Source organism: Triticum aestivum, chromosome 7A (genome assembly GCF_018294505.1).
Source record: "Triticum aestivum cultivar Chinese Spring chromosome 7A, IWGSC CS RefSeq v2.1, whole genome shotgun sequence".
In the NCBI taxonomy this organism is placed as follows: Eukaryota; Viridiplantae; Streptophyta; class Magnoliopsida; order Poales; family Poaceae; genus Triticum; species Triticum aestivum.
The window spans coordinates 609495313-609514060 of NC_057812.1; the positions used below are offsets into that span (position 1 = coordinate 609495313).

The 18748-nt window shown below is 42.3% G+C and overlaps 1 protein-coding gene across 2 annotated transcripts; it reads left to right on the plus strand.

Moving 5' to 3' along the window:
* The first annotated feature begins 5286 nt into the window (after positions 1–5286).
* LOC123148588 (probable histone acetyltransferase HAC-like 1) lies at positions 5287–18508 on the plus strand. Of its 2 annotated transcripts, none has more exons than XM_044568042.1 (18): positions 5287–5516; positions 6007–6230; positions 6395–6503; positions 7516–7744; positions 7854–8318; positions 9522–9871; positions 9948–10889; positions 12129–12425; positions 12523–12801; positions 14913–15041; positions 15169–15369; positions 15536–15678; positions 15804–16116; positions 16217–16356; positions 16686–16764; positions 16875–17264; positions 17617–17834; positions 17948–18508. In XM_044568042.1, the coding sequence occupies exons 2-18, from the start codon at positions 6067–6069 to the stop codon at positions 18054–18056; spliced, it is 4557 nt and encodes a 1518-aa protein (XP_044423977.1). In that variant the 5' UTR covers positions 5287–5516; positions 6007–6066; the 3' UTR covers positions 18057–18508. The 2 variants fall into 2 exon arrangements, with proteins under 2 accessions (XP_044423977.1, XP_044423978.1); XM_044568043.1 differs by having other exon boundaries at positions 6024–6230.
* Positions 18509–18748: the final 240 nt, after the last annotated feature.

Sequence of the window (18748 nt, forward strand, 5' to 3'; positions counted from 1 at the left end):
ATCTCACTCCCATACTTTGTTGTGTAAACCGTTAAAGAACATCATATGACCGCATGCCGACCAAGGTAACACCAAATCAGACGAACCGAGCAACAAATTTTGATGCTGGTATTGCCCATAGTCCACGCAATGCAAATGTGACTGCCGATGCTTTTAGCTGTGAAGCCTATTATCATAACCTCATGCTTCAACCAAGTCGGCCTTCTCTTTGTGAAGCCATCCGGAGTCTCAACCTTCAAAGTGTTCCTCAAGGTTATCTTGCAAGCCGTGAAGTCACTCCAACTCTTGAAGATCAAATTTGTAAAGCTCAACCATGTCATGGTGATCAAGAATGTGAAAGAAGGCCTTAAAGCAAGAGTTCCTAAGTACAAGTGATCTTCCATTGATGGTCAAGATACCGTGTTCTCTGAGGATCGCACTGTTATGTCAAAGCACGATGATTTGTGGAAAGTTATAACGCAATAAGCTCATGATACACCTTGTTCTAACCCAGAACCAAAAAGCAACTACCCTCCACCGACCTAGAAACAAAGCAGGAGAGGTGCTCGGCATAATCCAACCGGACACACACCAAGAGCCGAATAAACCGCGAAGATGGCCACCTAGGGATCCCTAATGCGTTTTTCATGAACTTCCCAGGGGTCCAAAACATGCCATCCGTCCAGATAACGCGATGACACACAAACCAACATCAACCCAACATGACACACGCAAAGGGAAGTGGAGTGAAATGACCAAGTAAACCTAAGGGAAGAACATGATCAGAGGGCACATGAGAAACACATATATGAACACAACAGCCGGGCAGACCGCGGTGTCCAAAAGCGGGGCAGATGTATGAATACACGCCATCCGGTCAGGGGCTGCGATGGCAGCAAGCCGGGCGGCCAAAGCACCTCCACATGCCCCATACAGGGACCAACCACGCAAGTCAAGCATGAGGGCCATCCATCCATAGGTCACAACTGGAAAATCACAGGTCGACAAAGACAAACTCAACTAACCAGCTAGCCTTGGTAGCGTATAACCTGCCTTGTGTGTCTGGTATGCCTATGACATGAAAACATACACTATGATGTTAGTTTAGCTCGACTCAGTTGATCTTGCTTGTCTTGGGAAGAAAGCATAGCGAAATGCAACATAGAGGCAAAACAAGATGCATGAAACGCGTTTCATTTATTTATGAAATTACAACCTGCAATGGCACACTTCTCATGGGACCTTTAAATTCATTCACTTCGGAATCGTGAGGACAACCATGAAGTTAAAGCGGACTGCTACCAATGTTAACTTATGATGAGATATCAGGCAATGACAACACATTAACCTAAGAGGCTAACTACTACACCAAGGGCAACCGAGAAGCAAGGCGCACCATTTATCCTTTTTTTGAAGAAAGCGCGCTGAGCACACTCGCCCGTGCTCCATAGGTACGCCATGACTAGTTGGCCACCTGTCATGCATTGAACCCATTGCCCAATGAATCCTTCATGTGCTTTTCTCAGGCCGATGCTGCAATAGGTGCACTGTTAGGCTCCTATCCAGCTTCTTATACATAGTTTATTTCAGCGACCAGCCTGTCTACCGGCATGGCCGTTTTGGAGAACATGTAGAGAATTTTACATGCTTTTTAGCTGGTGGAGCCGAGCCCGGGGCACCGGACGCCGTCTATGGTTTCATTTTCAATGAAATGGAACTAGGGGTACGATTCAACACAAACATGGTAGTTGAGCATGCATTTTTTCATTCTATTGGCAGTCCTTGATGACCCCTCGCTCGTTGTGAATCGGTTGTGTCTATCATTGTGATGAATATAGAGCTCCTCTATTGGTCTCCCTATGGCTCCAATGCAAGAGCATATCTTCGTACGTTAGACGCTTGAGGTACCTTACTCAGGCAGGTCCATAAGCGAACACCATTCATCCAGAAAGCAAACGAACACGATTAGGAGGCACTGAACATACGAGGAACCAAATAAATAAGGACATTAAATCACATCGATGCTCTCGGAATATATTTTGGCTATGAAGGGCTCTAAAACGTTCAATTCACTAAAACCAAGCATCGCCCTCCTCACCGTCGGCGCCGTCAAATGGACAAGCTGCAGAACCGCTCCCACGTGATGTCCCACCCTCAGTGAGCGACAATGCCATCCCAAGCAAGGCAAGATATTTACCACTTGTCATGCTGCGGCGGGGCCCATCGGTGGACACATGTGCAGAAGGCCGACCGATTCCTCTGCATGAAGCTCTGACAGGGTCTACGCGATGATCGTCTATAGCCTATGGGTGTGTCCCTGCTTGGGAAGTTCTAGCAGAATCCTCATCGGGGGAGATGGTGAGGATCGAGCGGTTGATGCGTGATGATTCGTACACAACCAAGTTGACATTGACTACCGTTGGGTCCGCCTCCACCATTTCCATGACGACGACATCGGACACGTGCTCCGTCTCAAACTGATCCTCCGCTTGACGATGATCCTCCATGATCTGGAGGTTATAGTGCTACTCCTCCAACAACTTCCGAAACGCGGACGCTGGATGCTTCTCGACTAGTTAGGTCATCGGTTTGGTTTTCAAACTGTGCATCATGTAGTGGATTCTTATGGGGCTACGACGACCCTAGGCTTTTATGCTCACGGAATGACCGCGTTCACACCGCCCCACCCCCAAGAAAGATAACTTGCAGCGCCATCTTATCCTTGGTGTGCCATAATTGGCCCATAAGGCCCACCAAGGAAACCCTAATTTCTGAGAATATTTAAACCGTCCATCAATGTTTTCCCTTTCCCTATTTCCTCTCTCCTCTCTTCCACGCAACCACAATGGCGGCGCAACAACTCCTTCTCCTCATTTGTCTTTGCTTCCCCATGCTCTCGCCTCTGCTCTCCTATCGTTACCGTCGCCGGAGGAATACGTCGTACATCTAAACCATCGCCTATGGCCAAGACATTGTGTTTTGCCAACACCGAGTGCTTAGGCATACTTAAGAGTATGCATGTTAGCATGTTCTCTTACCCTTGGGAGCAGGTAACAAAGCTATGATGAGCCATTGAGTATTTTTTATGTTTTCTTTCATGTTTGTCATGTTAATTTTTTCCAATCTATTGCAAATCTATAAACTTTTTTACGGGGACCTACAAGCTATCTTTAATCCATGTACATTCACCCGCTCGTCTATATGAAATAGTTCTTAGCATCGACAAAACTATGGGAATGGTGAAAATTGGATTTTTCTTGCCTCTCTCCCAAGGTGACTTGGGAAAGCCTTCCACCACTCGATCTCCGCTGGCGAGCCCGTGGATTCGCCTCCCCTCCGTCCGTCGCTCCGGCGGCCGGTGGCGGGGAGGATAATCCTGGTGTCTCAACTCCCGCTAGTAGATAGGTAGGGTTTTAGTCCTCGCTGGGGCGGTGTTTGGACGGATGACGGCGCTCCTTCTTCGAGTCAGTCTCCCGAGCTCCAATCCTCCTCAAGTTCGTCCATTGGGATAGATTAGATGGAGCTCCGGCGAAGATTCCTGTAGCTCCTTGGGGCAGCGAGATTAGGATTTCTCGTCCTGCGTATGCAATGCCGATATTTGATGCCATGCTCTTTAGATCGATTCAAGGATTCAATGGCGATGACTGCGGCTCCAGGGCGCTAGTCCTTAGGGGCACATGCACAAAGACTTCCCGACTGTCATCGATAAAGTCAGGCTGTCTCCTACATGGGAGCAGCGACATCGGCGCGTCGACGACTCGTTCTGGTGGCAGCAATGGTCGTTCGGTGGTCCATGGGCATGTTTGAGGTGCTTTATACTTCCGACGAATCTTTAGAACAGATCTGATCTTTTTCACACAAAAAGAGACAAAACTATGGGAATGAGAAGGTCGGGCCACCCTCTATTCCCACATACAAAACAAACTATGATGTTTGCTCTCAATACATAGTAGTATTTACGTTCTAATAAGCAACCCCCTCTCGAGTGATGTTTTCTTCACAACAAGACTCTACCACCCCTTCTTCTCAAAGTAATAACTTGTCCACCAGAACTTGCGAGAGTAACGAGCAAGTAATAACTTATCCACCACGGCTTCTTGGAGCAACAAGCTAGGCTTATTTGGTTCAGAGGATACGAATGGGAAAGTCATACAAGATGGGATAACACATATCTCAATTCCTATAGGAAAAAGAGATGTCACGTCGTCCATAAGATACGATTTTTTTCATCAAATCTGTGGTACTATTTTTTTCCTATGAATTGTGAGATAGAAACTAATCCTACATAGAAACGGGAACCCATTCTTGCTAACCAAAGGCTATAAAGAACAAAAATCAACAAGGATCATATCATATGAAATGCCTACAACATTCAGATGCACGTAAGAAGGCCTAAGTAACAACCAGGAAACAAAGATTTCACATCACAAAAGAAAAAGAAGAAGAAAATCCATGATGAGTATGCTTGTTAGCATCTTGTTTACCCTTGGGAGAAGGTAACAAAGCTATGATGAACAATTGTGTATTTCCCATGTTCTCTTTCATACTTGTCTCGTTTATTTCTTCAAGACATTGCAAAACATTTTTTTATGGGACCGACAGGATATCCTTAGTTCATAAGTAGACATTTGTAGCCCGTCTATATGAGATAATTCTTCTCAACATGGGCAAAGCAAGAAAAATGAGCATGGCCAACTCACCCTATTCCCACATACAAAGAAAACAATAATGTTGGCTCTAGGTAGCAGTATTTACGCTCTAATAAGCAACCTCCTTGACAATGCCGTTTGCTCTACAATCCGGCTGTGCCACCGTTTCTTCTCAAAGCGACAAACCAAGTGACAGCTAGAAAGAAAAAGCTAAGCAATAACTTGTCCGCCACCGCTTTCAAGAGTAACAACCTAGGTAATAACTTATCCGTCACGGCTTCTCAGATCAACAAGCTAAGTAACAACTAGAAAACAAAGAATCCGTAAAAGAAAAAGAAAAACTGAGCAACAACTTGTCAGCAACAACAATAAAGAGACGGTCAAATCTTCGACAACTACAAGCGATAATGATGAGATGAAATATTACCATAACAAGAAAAAGTTGTCCAAACAACACATGAATGAAGAAAGAAACAAGCCAGCAGGAAGCCTGCCTCTCCATTCGGGAGGAAACATAAGAGAGAACTTTGGGGGAGAGGTGTTCATCCGTTGGGGACTCGGTGGCCCCACGGTTCCGAATTTGGGAGGAAACGGGAGATACTCCTACATACATAGATTTGGCCCACCTACAAAGCGCGGCTACAGTCCTCCTCTTCCCGTTCCCGTTCGCCTCACGCGTTCCCGTTTTCCGTCCCCGACTCAGAGCCCCCTTCCCGTTCGCCCCTCGTCTCAAGTTCTCGCGCTCCCTCGCCCGCACGGGCCCCGAACCCCTCCAGCCGCCCGCCCAAAGCCCCGGCCGCCGCCCGCCCCCTCGCCCCCGCTCGACCGCGCCGGCGCGGAAGCGGGGATCCCATTCGGGCCCCGGCTCGAATTCGTCTTCCTTCGACGGTAAGCAAGCCCTAGCTCCTCCGTCGATTTTCGCCGTTCCGACAGGGAATGAGCTCTGCTCCGCGCGGATCCTGCTCCCCGATCGCCGGGACCGAGGTTTTCTCGATCGAATCCTTCCGCCGCGTAGCTCGATTAGTTGGTCGCTGGTTCGCGTGCTGCGTGGCGGCTCGATTCGGCCCCTCTCATTTCGCTTCCCCCGGGCGATCGCGCGCGGGATCCATCCGGCTCGGTTGACCCCGCGTGGCAGCGTTCGCATTGCGGCGTCCTGGTGCGACGGGCCTATGGGCCTGCGCTGCTTATGCCAGTTCAATTCTCCCTGAGTCTTCCCATTTGCCGCCGGCAGAGGCAGAGGCCGTGGTGTTGCCGCGAATCAAATGGGCTGGGTCTTGCTTTGGAAGTTGGACGGAGCTTGCTCTCCTTATTTATATGATTCTATATACTAATGTTGTGAAGTTTGTTAACTCGGTGTTGTTTTGGCTGCTGTGTCCAGCCGCATCTGTTCATCAGTGGTTGATGAAGGCGGCACATTGACCCCCATTTGGTGGACGAGATGAATTTGGGGCAGGTGTCAAACCTGTCCGGGAAGACCACGCAGATGAATCCAGGTAGCAGTCACGGGATGCTGCAGCAACAGCAGCAGCGGCAGGTTGCTTTCGGGCACCCCGGTGTGGATCCTGAGTTTGTAAACTTGCGCAAAAATATGCTTCAGAGGATGTAAGCTTTTACTTATTGCCGAGATCCACTTCTCGATTGGTTCTGGTGCAATAACTCATGCTTAGTCGTTGATAGTCGAACCAAAGAACTTCTTTGCAGAGGATTTGCATTTAAACCACAAGCTTGAATTATGATGTTAACTAACACTAATTTAACATTGCCAGATTAGATCTTATTATTGCAAAGAGGAATGCATCTCCTGGAATGATGCCAAACATGACGAACCTTGCAAAGCGGCTTGAAGTGGCTCTGTTCATGGCGCATCCGACCAAGGTAATCCAAATCATTCATTTTTTTTCAAGGCACACACACACACAGGAAACAAACATTGGAAAGAATGAAATGGTACTTTATTTCTGTGGACAGTCAAAATGTGTGGCATGCTTGCCATTCAATTGGCTGTGGTCACTCTAGAGCAGTCTACCATTCACTAGCATTGTGGTTATTTGTATTTTCCGCACAGTACAGAATAGCCAGGACTATCCCAAAAGCTAATGTTCCCATGCTATCTACAGCCCACACCTTTGTTCACTAAATACTAGTCCCTATGTAAGTCAACAAAAGACCCAGGAAGCTTTCGATCTGCTGGTGCCAGAGGTGCACCCTCATGATTCTCTTTGCTCAATCGCAATACACTTGAGCTTCTCTCAGCCATCAAGCTCATCATACACGGATCTCCCATCAATCACTACTTTACGGGTATAATTCAATATGAAGTAATGAAAGCAATGAAGAAATCTTGTGCCACTCGGCTAGAGAAGTGGACTTGAGATGTGGCACAGGTGTCCAACATGCCATGGCATTGTGATTTATGCAACTTGCCAATTCAGTTGAAAGATGGGGGATTTCAGCGCCCCACCAGAAATCTTGTGAATGCAGAAAAAACATTGTCCAGTTAAACGTTGTTGGTCACTATGAAACAACGTTGTCCTGCTTATTTTTTTCCTTTAAATATGAAGATTTTCCACTGCGAAGAGCTGTCCTCGAGGACATGCCACTGCATCACCAATAGTTGGACCTATGATCCACATATTGGTGAGGAGGAATAAAGACTGAGAAATCCCCCCCCCCTCCCCCCTCCACACACCAAATTCTTGCCCAAATTCGTAATCTGTTTTCTCGCATGTGCTAAGAAAAGGCAATTTAGTACTTCCACTTTCATTGTCTTTATTAACAATTCTTGTTTTGCTGTGTCAATGTTTTCATTGTTGGTCATTTCTCTACCCCACCCCTCTCTCTCAATCTCTTTCCCTCTCTTCTTTCATTAATATTTTTTTGTGAGCAGGCTGATTACTATAAGATGTTTAAGGGACCAATTAAAGAACATTTGGCGCATGCATTTCGGACCATTTCGGCCCAAGGTCAGCAACGTCAGCAAATGTTGGGCCAGGTAGCACCTTCCTCCAACCATGTCACAATGATTCCAACACCTGGTATGTCTCAGTGTACAAATGGGAATTCTGTAATGCCCTATGTGATGGACACCACAACCACAACTGATAACTCAAGTGCAGGTATGAATAACTTTTGTTGGCTTATGTTTAAAGAGATATCATATGCTCCCTCTTTCTCTCACATGTAGTTCATATGCTGCTACTGATTACTTACTATCTCTGGTCTTAGGTTCCATGTATAATGGGTATCAGAACCCATCCACCAATACCCCACTAAATTCTACCACTAATAGCCTCTCAATGGCGGCGACTTCAGAGAGCATGCAACAACACGTAAATCATATGATCCCCACTCCAGGATTTAGCAACCAACAGACTTTGCTTGCTAATTCTGAGTACTCAAGTCAAGTTGGATGCTTTAATGTGGAATCGAATGTTGTGCCGCAAATGCAGCAGCAACAGAAGCCATTTGGTAACAATCAAGGTTTCTATCCTGTTCACCACCTTCAGGGCCATGCTGGTTCTGGAGTATATCCAAGCACACTGAATGGTGGAATGGACACACAGAGGCCGAGAATGCAGCTAATAAACAGAAATATGTCATCAGAAGCGTTTGCTAACCTATCTTATGGCAGTTCGTGCAATAGTCTCTCTCAACAACAGTTTAATGCTCACGCTCCACAGAGAACGCCAAGTATGACTGTTGTCTTTCTTATAGAACTCCCTCCTCTATATCATGTTGTTTGACAATTTATGCCTCTATACAGAGGGAAACTAATTTGTAGTGACCACACTGAAACTTCATTCATTAAGATTCTGCTGAAGGCATATATTGCGCTGGAATCTGATTTCCATCTCAATAATGCATTTTCAGAAAAGAAAGAACAAAATTATTTGAAACTTTCTTCAGTTAGTATGAAACAAAAATAAATGTAAGATTACTTTTGTTCAGTTTTGTATAAACACATGCAAGTTGTTATACAAGAATGATATTCCTTCCTTATCAAGGTAATTTTGGTGGCATTAAATCTAAGTATGCAAGTGCAGCTGTGTTATAGCATACCTTTTTCTTACATGGTACCGTAGGACATGCTGTTCAGGCGTCATCAAGTCAGTGTAGTCAGTATTGAGAAGGTCTTATTTGGTCAATCAAGTTATCTAGTTTCTAAGAAAATGGCTTCCTAGGATAAATAATATTTATCTCGAATATCAATTAATTTTTGAAAGATAATTTTAGCTTTCTATTAGTCCATCCTCTGTGTAAGGGTAAGCATTGTAAGCATGCAAAGTAATAATGAGTGAACAATCTTTTCTTAAGTTGATTCCGTCCTCCCTTTGCTCTGCAGAGATTTATCACCCCCAAAGTCTCTTCTTCTACCAATGATTTAGCTATCATAGTTAAATAATACATGTGAGAATATATGTAGTTCTTTTTAGCAAAATTCCTATATATATTCTCACACTAGAAATCTACAATACATTCAATTACACGTCCTAGTATACTACTCCTTTTGTCCCATAATATAATATATATTATTACAACCGGTATACTCACATATTGCTTGTAATAACATCTTATATTGTTGGACGTAGGAAGTAGAAAGCAACGAATTGTTATGATCTTACTATGATATGCTGCTACTCATAATACTTGATTGTAAATTTAGCCTTATCTATTCCTATTATGTGTAACATATAAGAGACATTTAACTTCTACCGAGTATCAGCTTAAATATTTTCTGCACTAGGCTTGTGGCTCATCTTTGGAGGCACTAGTGCTTATTTTAACTATCATAGTTAGATCATTACTATCATTAGTTGGTTTTGCTTGTATTGGTTTTGATTTGTTTGGTTAGCAAAGTACTGCAATACATTAAACTTGTGTTTCTTTTTGCAGCATCAGTTGATCCGGCTGTTTCTAGAGGTCTCTATGACACTAATTCGTCCATCTTGACAGCTAGAAGTAATCAAGATATTAGTGATGCGAATATTATGTCCAATTCAAGAATGAATTCTGAGTTTCTTGCAAGTGAGTCAACCACAAAATCAGTTCAACAACCACCCCGATATCACAATAACGCTGACTGCTTGAATCCACAAGACATGGTGAGCCTTAGTACATCACAATTGTCGCATGAACAACCACTCCGCCAACCACATCAGTTGCAGCCTAATCATCCCGACTCCCAATTAGTGCAAAATCATTATGTTTTCAGTCCTCGGCAGCAAAATTCACAACAAAATCAGGTTAGTTGGAGGGACAACTCATCATGTTTCATTCTTCAAAATTCATTTGGCTAATATTTTATTTATTGAAAAGCAGAGTCAAGATTTTTTTGGTCAAGAGAACAGTGCACAAGATAAAGGACACCAGCTTGGTGGTACTGGGACTTCATTTGATTCTAAATTGTTGAAGCCCTCAGTAATACAAAATGAACAGGACTCGAAAAGCATGAAAAATCACCTTAATCAACTGCGATGGTTGCTAATGTTGAAGCATGCAGAGGGTTGTCAAGCTCCTAAAGGAAGTTGTAAATCTCAATACTGTGTTCCTGTACAGGAGATTGTGAAGCATTTTAGGAATTGTCAAACGAAAATCTGTTCATATCGGTATTGCAGTTCGTCAAAGATCCTGTCTTCTCACTATAAGAATTGCATTGAGAAGGACTGTTCTCTTTGCAGCAAGGTGAAGGAAAGATTGCGCCGCTCTTCCGAACAGGCACACAAGCACAATCGTGACGAGACAATAGTAATTACTAAGCAGAATATGGTTCAGAAAATCACCAATGGAGCATTTGATGAAAAAATGGACATTGACTTGGTGGTAGTTGAAACCATTGATGAGCAACAGTCGATACCAAAGCGTGCAAAATTGCAGCATATATCTCCCAGTGCATCAAAGAATGGAATTCTTCATGTCCCTGTTCCCGGAACAAGCCCACTAGTTTTGCACAAGCCAAAAAACAAGACAGTGCCAAAACAGGAGGTCAGTGCTAGGGGTGATGAAAAAATAGGCGTTATGCGATCTAATGTGATTCTTGGTGCTTTGAATGTGATAGACTCTAATGTCAAGCAAGAAAAGTTATTGCTCGACAATGATATGAAGGAGAATGTTATTGATCTTAAAAACATAACAAATGGTCGTAAAGATGTCATGGTGTCCAAATCGGGGAAGCCAAAGATAAAAGGTGTTTCACTCATGGAGTTGTTCACTCCAGAACAAATTAAAGACCACACTGACAGTCTAAAGCATTGGGTTGGTCAGGTATGTTTCTTCACCTTGAAAGGATCTCTAATATGCTTGCATAGCTTTTTGCACAGTTTCTATGTACATTTAGGTGGATTTAAGCGTGTGGGAAATAAGTTAAGGAAACCCAAATGCTGTCTTGTTGGTTAAATTGCACATCTAGCAAATAATTCTATATATGGGGTGGGGTGGGAATGTGGACGGTTGGTTGTAGATCTAAAGGCTAAGAAATGTGGACGAGACTTAAGAAATTATCGCCAGTCAACTTTTTTTTCTAGAACAGGCTCGGAAGTGCTCAAACGTGCACTTTGGTGGATGTCATTTGTATTCAGAAAACACCCAGAGAGTGGTAGAACTTACTGACTACCAGAATGGCCATGGCCAAATGATAGAAACAAAGCTAAAAGCAGCAGAAACACCCACTGCAGGACCCAACACCAGAAAGAAACAAATTATCATCGGGAAAATTAGGAACAAATGATCCCCTTTTCTATTGATCTTTTATACTTTCGTATTATTGCCAGGTCCATGTATTAGATACCGGAGTTTAATAAGAACTCGTTTCAGAAAATTGACCCAGTCATAAATGCTATATATTTTGGATCAGACAGTTTATCAAATATTTTAATGCATAAAACCAATATATGAATATGAAAACAGTAACTTGTTTGAGTGGGATTTCCTACTGCACAGAGGTTTTTTTGGGTACATGATGCATAAATATTTTGGGAAGGATGCTGTACTTGTAATAGCACAAATGAAACTTTTTAGATGCACTATATGTGAACTATTGAAAACAGTGGAAAGACAAGGTACCTAATGTCCACCACATCTATGGAAGATGATCTCTATTTGTCAACAGTAAAGATTGTAGTAATGCACATGCATTTACTGTTGACAAATCACAAATTCACAGAATTTGCTTGCAATTTGTAAACACGATCTGGTTCATATTTCAATCCACTAAATCATATATGAATCGATAGTTTCAGTGGTTTTAATAACCATGGAATGTTTTTTTGTTACTGCAGTAACCAGCTAATTTCTGTTTCTTTCTTTTTGCCTTGACTAATGTTCAATCACTATCGGTATTTTAACTCCTGACATTTCATATCCTTTTCCTTTTTAAAATAAGTAGATTGATTAGGACCACGTTCATCGGTATTACCATTGTTCAGAGTGTAATAAGCATATTAAACAATTATATGCTTGTTGCAGTACAAAGTAAACTATTTATTCTGTTCCATCATTTGGCAGAGCAAAGCTAAAGCTGGAAAGCATCAAGTGATTGAACACTCTGAAAATGATAACATATGCCAGCTTTGCAAAGTAGAGAAGCTATATTTTGAGCCTCCACCAATTTATTGTTCTCCTTGTGGTGCTCGGATAAAACGAAATGCATCATATTATACTGCTGCTGCTACTGAGACTTGCCACAATTTCTGTATCCTGTGTTACAATGAGGCTCGCAGTTCCACAATTCAGGTGGAAGGTAATCAATTTCCTAAGGCTAAACTTCATAAAATGAGAAACGATGATGAAACGGAAGAAGGGGTAAGCATTTAAATTGCATTAAAGTCCCTTCTGGTAGGCTTGAATTCTCTAAACTCTTATTTGCATGCTAATTTGTTCTAATTGATTGGCTCTACAGTGGGTTATGTGTGACAAATGTGAACGCTGGCAGCATCAGATTTGTGCCCTTTTCAATTTCAAAAGGGATGATTCTAAAGAAGCAGAATATACTTGTCCTAAATGCTATGTTCAGGAGATAGAACATGGTTTACGTATACCTTTGCCACAAAGTGCTGTTCTTGGGGCTAAAGATCTGCCAAGGACTGTGCTTAGTGATCATATAGAAGAACGACTCTTTAAACGGCTCAGAGAAGAGAGACATGAACGGGCCATTCGTGATGGGAAAAACTTTGATGAGGTTAGTGCTGCCTGTTCAATTTACAGAATCTTACGTTTATGGATCCTATGTTTCCTTTTTCTTGGTTATTATGTCTTGGTTCCTGTTTCCTGAATATGAAATCCGGTGGCTTGTGTACTTAGAAACAGAGCTGTGCAACTCCTTCTGCATATTTTTTATTCTTTTTTTAAGAATTTGACTGTATTTAAATGTTTGTTTTGCTAGATCCTTCTTTCATGCATGTGCACCTTTTTTTTTCCCGAATCAGGAGCTTTTCATTACTGAATAAGTGCAGAGTTATAGTCATGCTGATGGCTGAAAAGTAAGCTAGGATTCATATTTATCCAAGCACACCTTTGCCGCTCAGCCGAAGCATTTTTTGCACACAGGTGGGCAGCAACATTAACTGGTCTGTGCACAAACTTAACTTTGAAAACTAAAATAAACTCTAGTTAGCTACTTCACTTCCTTAATGACGGGGGCAATCTCTGATCTGTCTTCAGCATCACTGGGCCAAAATTTGACAAGAACTTGAGAGTCGCTCTCAACGATGACCTTCTGTTTCCTCATCTCAACAGCCATCCAAACACCAACTCTTAGAGCAAATGCCTCCATAGAAAGAGCGCTGGCAACCGCATGGTACCACTTAGCTCTTGCCTGTAGCAATCTACCATCAGCATCATGAATAAGGCAGCCAGTCGACCCTTGCATGGAATTGATTTGAAACCCACCGTCCACATTGATCTTGATTCCTTGTTTTGTACTGCTGCAAGTGCACCTTTTGAAACCTAGCCAGCCGCGCATGCACTTGCTTAGCACTGCTGCTATGCCATTATCTACTGCAAGTGCGTCTTTTGAGGTATTGGTTGCTATTGTGGCAAGAGTTAATGCACCACATTGATGTTTTTAGCGAGTTTCTCAACTTGAGCACAGCTCATCATGCATTTTTCGCCACTCGTGCCTCTCAGCATTCCCTGTATAATCTCATTATGCATATTCTATCTATACGCAATGACGACATAGTTCACAGATATGGTCCTGCCTGTCTTTATTATGTACTCACTCCTCATACTACTGAGTTTCCTTCATGAATTTGATTTTTGACACATTTTAAACCACAAACATCTGACATTTTTACGCTGTTGCTTAGCTCTATCTTTAGTTATTTACCATGTTAGAATTGGACAATAGGCAATCTGCATCATACTGATTGAAGTATAGTTGATTTATCATATATAATGAAGCAATACAAAACATTAGGAAAATTGAATATGCATCACTTTAGAACTTCAATTTTGAGTGCATAATGATCTTATTGCATGCTTTTAAAAAAGCTGTAGCATCGGAGTGAAGCAAATATTTGATTCTCCGCAATCATGCTTGAGTGGTGTGCATTTGTGCACACTTGTTCATTTAGCTGATCTGGGATTCTGTAAGGAAGATCATCGCTATTATAGATTCGTAGTTGACTTAACATTGAGATACAACGAGGCAACTGTAGAAAAATCTTATTCCAGGGTGGTAGTTCTTTTGGAAAGCACCTTCATTGCCAAATGCTAGCTATGTTAGTTATCTGTCCTTATGAGGTTAGCATCAATATCCTCATATCCCTATGGCCAAGTTAAGAGACTTGGGCGCATATCAAGCCTAATCATATTAGCTTGGTTAAAAACCTGTAAAAAAATGCAGCACCGTTTTATTACCACAGTGCAGAACCACATATATAAAGGGGTCAGGATAGTAAGTTTGCGTAGCAAGCAGACTGAGAGCTTAGCCGACTGGTTTTATCTTGTGCTGTTACTTAGCTTACGAGTGGAGAATCCATCGTGACAGTCTCCCTTTCCCTATGTGATGCGTGCTACTGATGCTTGATTGTCCTTTTTAATCTGATGATAAGATGACTGCCCTCATGCCAAAGCAAAACACAGCAGACATGCCCTCGTGATACAATCTTAACTCAGTGTGCTAGGTTATGCATTATCAGCACTGCTTCAAGTATACTTCTGGGCAATTTTGTCCTGTAATAGATTATATGCCACTATTATATTCACCAGTCTATTTTTTCAGCCTCTAATCTCTAAGTGAGATTTCTTTTTTGCTGATTTTCTCCTAATGTTTTTCTTACTTATCAGGTTTCTGGAGCCGATGGACTTGTGGTCAGAGTTGTTTCATCGGTGGACAAGAAATTAGAAGTTAAACCACGTTTTCTTGAGATCTTTCAAGAAGAGAAGTACCCAGCAGAATTCCCTTACAAATCCAAGGTAAGAAAACAATGCAGTCATTTGAAGTATAAAATCAGTTGATGTTGATATTTGGCAATTCTGGGTTTTCTTTCTGTCAGAATTTTTTTAAATTCATCCTCTCATTAGTACTGCCAAATATTTGCAGGCTATTGTCTTATTTCAGAAAATAGAAGGTGTCGAAGTGTGCCTGTTTAGCATGTATGTTCAAGAATTTGGTGCAGAATGTGCAGACCCAAATCAACGCCGGGTTTATCTGTCATATCTTGATTCTGTCAAATTCTTTAGACCTGACGTAAAAACAGTGTCTGGGGAGGCCTTGCGGACATATGTCTATCATGAAATTCTGGTAATTCACTATTCTAGTTAGTTTCCTTTTCCTAATTTTTAGAAAGCTTAGGTATGTCAAGCAGAGTGTGAACGGTTTCCTAAATCCACCATTTACTCAAACTTCAGTTTTGTTATGTTCGAATATTTTTTGCTCTCAGTATAACATTACTTTTATACTCATACAGATCGGTTATCTTGAGTATTGTAAGCAGCGCGGATTCACTAGCTGTTACATATGGGCTTGCCCACCTTTGAAGGGTGAAGATTACATTCTATATTGCCATCCAGAGATTCAGAAGACACCAAAATCTGATAAGCTGCGCGAATGGTAAGACACTAGATGGGCATTTATGTTATTATATGCTCATAAATATTGTTTTGCATTACAAAATAATGAATACCTTATGTGGCATCTGTGATTCCTGTCCTATATGACTAATAATTCCTTCACAGGTACTTATCTATGCTTCGAAAAGCTGTCAAGGAGCGTATTGTTGTCGAGTTGACAAATCTCTATGATCACTTTTTTATCACTACAAAAGAATGCAAGGCCAAAGTAACTGCAGCTCGCTTGCCCTATTTTGATGGAGATTATTGGCCAGGAGCTGCAGAAGATATGATCAACCAGCTTTTCCTAGAAGAAGATGATAGAAAGTTGCAGAAGAAGGGGAAACTAAAGAAGACTATCACAAAAAGAGCTTTGAGAGCTGCTGGCCAGACTGATCTAAGTGGGAATGCTTCAAAGGATGCTATCCTGATGCAAAAGGTATAGTTTTATATAATGCACTATTTTCTTGATGCACCAAAAATGTATCAGTTCAGTCGTGTCACATGTTATTCTTAGCCATCTAGTTGATGCTGTGCAGCTTGGAGAAACCATTTACCCAATGAAGGAAGATTTCATCATGGTCCATTTGCAGCATTCTTGCAGTCACTGCTCTACTCTTATGGTAGCTGGAAAACGCTGGGTCTGCCACCAGTGTAAAAGTTTTTATATTTGTGACAGGTAAAGTTGCTTTCATTGCATATGTTACTTTCGTGTGATGGACCCAATAAATGGCACATCTGTTTGATATATATGCACATGATTGTTGAGGTCTATATATATGCTGCAACTTGAAAGCACAACCAGTCATGCCACATTTGACAAGTGTGTGTGTGTGTGTGTAGGTAGTAGTATCTTTGTAACTATATGTGATCCTCGTGATCTGTGACTATGGTTCCCTAATCTCTACGCAACTTCATAAATGGATAAATTGCTCTAAAATCTGCTTGCAGCTAGTCTAATATTGGCTGTTACCCTTGTTTCTGTTACTGATGAGTTTGTTATTGCAGTTGTTATGATTCAGAGCAACGGCTTGAAGAAAAGGAGAGGCACCCGAGTAATAGTAGAGATTTGCATGTGCTGCATCCAGTAAGTTCTGGAAAACTTACTTTTTACTCTAGTTTTTCACTCATCAAATATAAGTGAAGCAACAATGCAAATTGCCCCAATTTTTATTTTTATGTAATATTCTTTCTTAGGTTGACATTGTTGGGGTGCCTGAAGATACAAAGGACAGAGATGATGTCTTAGAGTGTGAGTTTTTCGATACCAGACAGGCATTCCTGAGTCTTTGTCAAGGAAATCACTATCAATATGACACACTTCGCCGTGCAAAACACTCCTCAATGATGGTGTTATACCACCTTCATAATCCAACTGCACCAGCCTTTGTTACCACATGCAATATCTGCAATAACGATATTGAGGCTGGTCAAGGGTGGCGATGTGAAGAATGCCCAGACTTTGATGTGTGCGCAGGATGTTACAATAAAGACGGAGGTGCCAACCATCGTCACAAGTTAACAAATCACCCATGTGTAGACCGTAATGCTCAAAATAAAGAAGCTCGCCAGATGCGCATTCAGCAGGTAATTTATATTCTGTGAAAGTTATATGCAGAAAAATATATCGCAACACATACAATTTTTGTATGCTGCCTTTTAATTTGGTAACACTCCATACATTTTTCTTGTTTTTGCACTGTTAAGTCTAATGCCCATACTAGTCCACTTATTCCCTTGAAAACCATATTTGTCCACTTAGTGTGCTGTCAGTTTTGTATACCATATGTTATCCTTTCTGCCTTGAGCAACTTGTGTATTGCTGGTGCTGTGGTTGTGATTTATGGTTTACTCTATGGACTAGGTTATCTATGAACTAGTATATGCTAAGGAATCGATCTTAAAACTAATCTACGATGATTCTTGTGTGGCTGTGCAGGCACGGCGAATGCTTGACCTTTTGGTCCATGCGCATAAATGTCGCACCGCTGGTTGCCAGTATCCTGATTGCCGAAGACTTAAGGGACTCTTTGGTCATGCAACGAGGTGCCAGAAACGGGCAGCCGGAGGCTGTTCACTTTGCCAAAGGACGTGGTCGCTGCTTCAGCTCCATGCCCGAACTTGCAAAGAATCAAAGTGTACCATACCTAGATGCAGGTAATTAACACCCCTCCCGCTCGCACCACCCCCTGTATGTACTTACATACGTAGTGTTTGAGCCATTGCCTCTCGGAATAGACGAGTAATATCGCGTTGCCTGAACAACACAGGGATCTCAAAGCCCATCTAAGGTGGACGCAGCAGCAGTCCGAATCCAGGAGGAGGGCCGCCGTGAACGAGATGATGAGGCAGAGAGCCGCAGAAGTTGCCAGGAGTTAGTGAAGCCAGGTATACACACAGGTATACTGTTATAGAAAGAAAGACAGCAAAAAAGTACATATGGCGTCTCAAGCCCGAAGGACAAGCTCTGTACGGGCCAACTTGAGAGAAAGATCAGTTATACTGGAGATGGAACATCTCGGTCCCAGAACCCATGCTGACAATTGTCTCAGCACACCGATCGATGTTCTTGCCGTCGGTGACTTATACTGTAATCGTTGTGCCGGTCTTGTTCTGTAGCCTGCTCATGTACAATAGGATTTTGGATGGCTCCTTATTATACATGTGCAAAATAGGGCATACTTGGCGTCAAAGGGTGCAAAACACCAGTCATAGTTGTTCTTTCTTTGTTGTTGTCTCAGCTCAGAGAGCACCTGTAGAAAACAAAACAGAACAGAACATGGTTGATATCGGTTATTTCATTTATTATTTATTATCAGTTGCAGCCCCTACATTTTGCAATCTGTGTAGGATGGATCTTTATATATACATACAGTACAAAGAATGTCTGACTGAATTGTGGCATCGCATGTCCCTGCTCTCCGGTTCCTGCCCTGCTTGTTGCGTAGTACTAGTGTACTTTGCATCTCTATTTGTGACGGAGTTTCCCGAGCCCGGTCAGGATTATCCAGATCCATGGAGGCTTTGGGCGTGTCCACGCCATCCTGTTGGGCTTGGATGGCTGACTGATC

Excerpts from the sequence above, each read along its gene's own strand:
- LOC123148588 (XM_044568042.1), top strand. The coding sequence starts at position 6,067 with ATGAATTTGGGGCAGGTGTCAAACCTGTCCGGGAAGACCACGCAGATG. Across the intron at positions 15,370-15,535 it reads ATGTCTATCATGAAATTCTG|ATCGGTTATCTTGAGTATTG; the intron begins GTAATTCACTAT and ends ATACTCATACAG. Across the intron at positions 15,679-15,803 it reads TCTGATAAGCTGCGCGAATG|GTACTTATCTATGCTTCGAA; the intron begins GTAAGACACTAG and ends ATTCCTTCACAG.